Source organism: Limulus polyphemus, unplaced genomic scaffold, assembly GCF_000517525.1.
Source record: "Limulus polyphemus unplaced genomic scaffold, Limulus_polyphemus-2.1.2 Scaffold124, whole genome shotgun sequence".
NCBI lineage: Eukaryota > Metazoa > Arthropoda > Merostomata > Xiphosura > Limulidae > Limulus > Limulus polyphemus.
Window position 1 is genome coordinate 805,441 of NW_013665734.1, and position 6,946 is coordinate 812,386.

General features: G+C 28.3%; 1 protein-coding gene across 5 annotated transcripts in view; it reads right to left on the minus strand.

The window, feature by feature from the left end:
• Positions 1 to 1,316: 1,316 nt before the first annotated feature.
• LOC106472897 overlaps positions 1,317 to 6,946 on the minus strand; it is a 104,507-nt gene continuing 98,877 nt past the window's right edge. For all 5 annotated transcript variants that reach the window (XM_022402341.1, XM_022402337.1, XM_022402334.1 and 2 more), the window contains 3 exons: positions 6,065 to 6,159; positions 5,313 to 5,480; positions 1,317 to 3,478 (listed from right to left, as the gene is read on the minus strand). In XM_022402341.1, the coding sequence (XP_022258049.1) occupies position 3,478; positions 5,313 to 5,480; positions 6,065 to 6,159 (264 nt within the window). In that variant the 3' untranslated portion in view covers positions 1,317 to 3,477. The remainder of the gene's footprint in view (positions 3,479 to 5,312; positions 5,481 to 6,064; positions 6,160 to 6,946) is intronic.

A 6,946-nucleotide genomic window follows, 5' to 3' on the forward strand; every position in this document is an offset into this window, starting at 1 on the left:
GCCAACAATATTTTGTCCGCATACATTCAATTACTCATTCTCCCCGTCACTTCGTGGCCGGTCTTATACAAGACTACACTATATCTAGAAGAATCATGAGATTTAAGGAAAAGACGTGAATGTTCGAGAATGACGTGGCGTGATACTAGTCACGTGACCTCGATGTCGTAACAATAGATAATTGTGTATTAGGGCTAAAATGGTCTTTAATTAATACAACATTAGTCTAAATTGCAAAGTACTTTAAGTAGTGGTTATTATATTAACAGTTTTAGTGCATTAAGGCAAAGTGAGTGATAAATTGTGAGCTGCTTGATACTGTGGTATTTAAGAATATCAAACATTTTATATGTCCTTATTTTAATATAGTATTTTTCTGAATTCCAAAGGTAGGTCAAGTGATATCTTGAGGTTACAAACTCTATTATCTTTCAATGAGAATGACCAGTCACATGGTATCACTAGTCACTCCGAGTAAATCTGACATCACCAGTTAAGTAAGAAACATTAGATCTAAACAATCTGTATATGATCTCAAAAAAGATAGTAAGGTAGCTGAAACAGTAAAAGTGTGCACATTGTATCTGAGTTATAATAAAGACTGCTCATTCGTATTTTACATCACTGTTTCCAGTCTCTTTATTTCATTCTCATGAACTCAGTTATTCATAGAAATTCAGAACTACTCTGTAATAGGTATCTTAAGTGGAATCTCCTGTAAGTTCTGTTATTCAGCAGACCTATCCTATTGACTGAAGCAAAATCAGTTTCACCTGAATCTACAAAAATGATGTCGTACATAAATAAAACTGTATGTATTAGTAAAATTAACAAGATTTATCTTTTTTTAGATTAAGTAGTTGATCATAGGTTTACATAAGCAATTACAACTGCCTTGTGTATCACCACATACAGGTATACTATATTTTATTATTTTGACTTTAATTGCTGTAGCCACCTGGTTTTTTGGGTCTTGAAATACAACAATTATGTATAATAATTTACCAGTAATAATGTATTCCCAATCTTGTGATAAATTATGTAAACTAAACAAATAATTTTGTGAAAAATTTACACTACTATGTTGTACAAAAAAGAAACACTCAAAAAAGCGTATTTAAACTCACTGTTTTTAACTTAACTGTTTAAAAATACAAACTTGAAAAAAAAATTAACACATAAAATCAGATATAAATACAATTAAAAACTTTGATTTCAAAAGGGTTATTTTGGACTTTAAAAATCCACGTATTTGTCAATGCTACATGAACTGTTAAGAGCTTTGTAATACTTACTAAATAATGAAGAAAAACCTCTTTACCAGTGTGTTATTGCATTCTTTATTGACAAACCTCAAACAATAAATCAACTTTTCAGGCTTTTTAACTAATTCACATGATTCAAATTCATACTCTGACAAAACATTTGACTTTTACAAAAGTGGATCAACTGAAAAACTTAATAATCAAAAGAGTGATTTAAGTATTCACTTAATTCTAGTGTACAGTTTACACAAATGATTTATTACTAAAGCACACTTAATATAATCAAGTTTAAAAAGAAGCTTCACTCCTATGCATACAATTTGAGTCAAGTAGCATGCCTCACTTAACATGGGTTGCCTATTTCCATTTAGCTTTAACGATAATTAATCATTCAAAGTACTCACAGTATTTTATAACAAGAAATAAACTCTTGTATGAAGAAATCAACAAATACATATTAAAATCTCTAGAAAAGTACATCACTGGCAGTTCATGCTTTGTTTGTGGATCAGCTATCAGTTTCTTCCTTATTTTTAATTCTTAATCTTGGTATTGAAACATTTTTCTGACTACAATACAATGTGTTTTACTAGCTAACCAGTTACTTATCATAAAGGCATAGTCAAGTAGTAAGATACGCTGTATTTGTACTAATTCAAATTGTCGTTTAATGTAGATGAGGTTCGATTAATTATATAGCTAATTTTAATGGTGAATTAAACAGAAATAGAATGCTATCTGACTAGTATGATCAGGAATTAATAAAATAATAGAGAACTATTTTCATTTAAGTGCTTGTGATATCAAAAACTTAGTTTTCAATCATAATAACTTGAGGTCCACAAATACTTTTGTAGTGGCATTATTAATTTGCTGCACATTTTTTAAGTCACTTGGTACTTCTGATACAGACGACAAGTTTGTTTAGAAGACACATAGGTTAAATTTCTAATATTAACTATGTAAAAAACTTTGCAACACACTAAAAAGACAAATATTAACATAAACTGTCATGCATAATGCTCAAAATCCCATTCTAGCACTAAATTTTATACAATATTTTCTTGGGTGCATACAAACAAATATTTAGAAATATTATAGCTGATGCTCTTTGTTATTTAATCATAACAAAAAACAAGTTTAAAGGCACGGCAAGTCTTGATAGTAACTTAGCTAAAGCTCAATTCTGTTAGCATTATTTCCACTTTACTCAGAAAGCAAGGTCCTTTTATCATTGTACAGAATTTTACTATATACTAAAAACCAACAAGACATCCTATTTTCCATTTTCAAAAACAATTATATTTAGTTGCATAAGAATTAAAATAACATGATTAGGCCACGTTACATTAAAACATATGGAAATGGAATATCTTTACACTTGTACATGAAAAAAAAAACTATCTTAGCCATAACTATACTGAGTAATGACTTCTTTATAAAAAGAAAATTTAAAGAAGTGTTACAGAAGACAGATCTCTCTCTATATTCAATATATAGATAGTACACAAAATAATAGTCTGGACTGTTTTAAAAGACCAATATAATGATACAGGATATGCATTCCCTTTGTCCCAAAACACTGAATGATCAAATAAACTTTAATGAATGTATTAAAAACATCAAAAATGTTTGTTTAGAGACACCATCATTCACATAACATAGTTACAGGTTTAATCTAAGAGTACTTTTTATTTCAAAGCTTTGACTATGAGTTAAAATCCAAAGTCAGAAACATTTCACAAAATACATTAAAAGATCATTTGGATAACAAACTTTTTCCTTGTCTCAATTAAAATTAGATATGATATTAGTGTTCTGCCAAATTAATAAATTAAAAACACAGAAATCTGTGGCTTATACATAAGTTTTGATATATATATATATATAGACTATTAGTAACAAGTGGGAGTGACCACATAATAGTATGTCTTTGGTCTCAACTCTCTTATAAGTCAATAAAACTAATAATATTAAACTATGTAAAATTATTAATACAAACTAGAAACATACAACGTTTTTCTAATTATTATGTTGAAATATCATGCAAAAGAGTCAGTGAAATTGTTTGAAGAGATAACTGTTTTCTACAACATTACCTTCTTTTTTTTTTTTTACTGTATGAAAGATCAGATTAAATGTTTTTCACTCCCTTTGCATGGCATAATATTAATAAGCCTTCATCTTCTTCCTCATGGCAACTAAAGTCTTATCTAAATCAAGATTAATGATAAAAAGTTAAATACACTTGAAAAAAATTTCTGTAATGAACATGTATTAATCGGTGTATATCACAAAGAACTAAGTTTTTAATTTTTAAACTATTACAAATATTTATTTAGACTAGATAATATGAAATATCAGAAAAATACATTTTCCACTTCTAATTACGATTCATTATAAGCAGTAAAAGTGTTTTTTAAACTATCATAATGGATTATTTTATTATTCTACATTTCGTAAAGAGTAAAACCTAAATCCTGGTTTTAGGGGTCGATTATAAAATAATTCAAAAACATATAATAGACCACAACTGATCTATCTTTATAAAGGATTCACACCAATGTTCTCAATTTAGAAATTAAACAAACAATATCCAAAAAGTTATGAAGTAAATTGCTATTTAAAATTTAAATAAGAATTAAATTAGTGTTCCAACTTAGTTGTGAATAATGTAAGTGCTCAAAGACTTACAATGAAATGTATCACTGTTTTAGCTTTGGTAAATGTTAAAAGTCTTACATGGATTAAATAGTGTTTGAGCATTGTTGAATGTTTGATGTTATAGTTTGTGTAAGTTTTCAAAGACATGCATTGTACAATAGAAAATACTATTATTTAATCATTGCTGGCAATTCAGTGTTATAGCTTAAGTGGGTGTTCAAAGAATATGATAAAGCATACTAATGATGTAGCTTTATAGTCATAATGGCAATCTTGAAAAACGATTACTTTGATGTTTTAATGTGCCTTTTAAACTTGATCTCATCAAATGTTGACAGTAGATCTGAAGGTATGCAATACAATTATTATTCTTTTACCCTGATAGTACATCAAATGTGTGGTTTAATAAACATTGAAGATCTTTATTAATCTATATTGATTTTTACTGTAGTTACAAATGATTGTTTATCAGTGTTTCTCATTACTCTGTAGGTAGGACATATTAGTGTTTTTCTCTAACTCTACTGGTAAGTTACATCAGTGCTTCCTGTAAACTTGGTACATAAAAGTTTTACAAAAACATGGATGAAAGTCTACATTTGTTTTTAACTGTAACTCTGATCATAAGTCTCATTTGTATTTTACGATAGCTCTGGTATTAAAATACTTTAGTAATTTACTGTTAATGTGGTGTATGTCTTCTTGTTTTACTGTAGTTCTGAGGGAATGGTTACAGTAATATTTTGCTTGTTTTTTTAAAGGCTGGTAAAATATTTTTGCCTCTTCTGTATATTGTAAGGTAAATTAGGTAAGGGTTTCCTGAACTTTCTGAGCACAAAGCTCCCAGAGTATTCTACATCTTGACCGAGGTCCCCCACCCAGTGAATTTACTACAGAGCCCTTGGGCCAGGATACAAGTTTTTTAAGTTTAACAAATGATAAAATGGTATTATTATTATTTGTAATGGTAAAGAGAAAAACTGGGTTTCTTATCTAGAAAACTCTTAACATTAACCAAAATTGTAAAACATATTAATGAATAAATGTTTTCAGTTAATAAGTATTTAGAGATAAAATGGTACAATGGCTGATACACGATACTAATTTTTCAAAGGATGGATATTCTCATACTTTTAGTGAAAAGGAACATCTGAGAAGATTCTTGATTTTCAGTTGTTGCATAAGTTCTATATTTTCATACAACTTCATTAGATAATATTAAGATAGAAAAACCATTTATAAGAATATTTCTTTAATTTTCTTATATTTTAATTAATATCTCCATAAATAAAATTCAGAATTATTCCACTCTGAACTCCTGTGTTGTTAATTTTCTTAAACATAGAAAAAAAGTAATTATTTTTGAGTTTCAACCACACTTACCAGATTCTTTCAACATAATTTCCAGGGAAAGTTCCAAATAGTCCCGTTCTTAATGAAGTACCAACATACCATCCATCATCACACTTTTCCATGACATAGATTGTATCTCCCTCATTAAGCTCAAGTTCATCTTCATGTTGTGGCTTGTAACTATATAGAGCTCGGTACCTGCCCACAAGTGTAAGAAATAAGAAGCTATGAAAGATTTGCAGAATGATTAAAAATAAAAATTAATTTAACACAAATGCAGAGTATTATTTTTGGCATAATTAAAAATGTTAAACTGAAAATAATATGAACCATTTTTCTGTCTTCAAAATGCTATCAAACTTAAATGAGGTCTTTTGTGTGACTGTTGCTTGAAACTGGTCTGATGCAAATGCAACTTAACCTTCTTGAACCACCAGCTAAACTGTGCCAAGCTAGTCTTACTTGGCTATAAGATGTGTTATATAATGTACATAACTTAGTTTTCCCTTACACCACTATATCATTATAAATTTATTGAAATAGGTGTATAACTAAAATAAATAGCCTTATGAGTTCTATAATTTTGATATACAATTTAATAAGTTTTTGAAGTAACTAACTTCACACGCAGGTAGATAACTGTGTTAAATAGGCACGGTAAGTAATAGTTACACACAATTATACTTGTGCTGTTAGGTTTGCACATTTCTTCAAAAACTGCTCTGTGAAACTACTTTTATTTGTTACCTAAAAATGTTTCAAAGAACTAAAAAAGCCCTTACGGTATAGGTTCACTGAAAGTGTTTATGTGCAGACTTTCCATTACAGGTTGTTTGGTTTCTTCAAGTGAAAATCGACTTGTTGGTGAGGTGGCAAGCTTTTGAAAGGAAAAAAAAAAGCAGTAAGGTTTCAACATAGGTTTAAAGACTCGTTAATTTGGTTTTAAAAATATATCTTGATACAAAATATTTCTCTTTCTGGATCTAATTCTTTTATGTATTAACTGAAGTTTTGTGGCCAAACTCACTTCTAGCATTCACAGTCCAAAATTCAACAAAACATCTAAATAACATTCTACTTCAGTAAGATGTTCAAATTAGCATGATTACAATTATGTCTACTCTGTACTTTAATTTTGTTTAGCTACATAACCTAAAGTTTACTCAAGGATAAAATCATTTTATACTTATCCCTAAGCATAGAATTTGACACTAACTGAATGCTAAAACTGTAGCCTAACATAATACTTATCTGTTTCGAATTCTGATTAAATTTTTTTTTACTGCCATTCACTAAGCATCTACTTTGTTTCTGACAATAATTTGTTTATACATTTTAATTCAACAAGAAACTATATACAAAATAGCAAAGTGACATGTTACTGCTAAGTAATAGATTGTATAGTGTAATTAATATATCATGTATGCAAAAAATGAATATAAATATGCATTTATAATACAGCTTAACAAAACAAGACTCTTAAAAAGTAGTTCTAGGTATTCAACAAAGCTCCTTGTCAAGTGAAAGCTTTACAGAAAATACCTAAAGTTTATAAAGCCAGTAATTTTTTAAGTTCTCATTTTTATTCAAAAACATAACTGAACAAGGAAAACTAATACTAAAAAAAACTGACTATATATATATATATATATATATATTATATT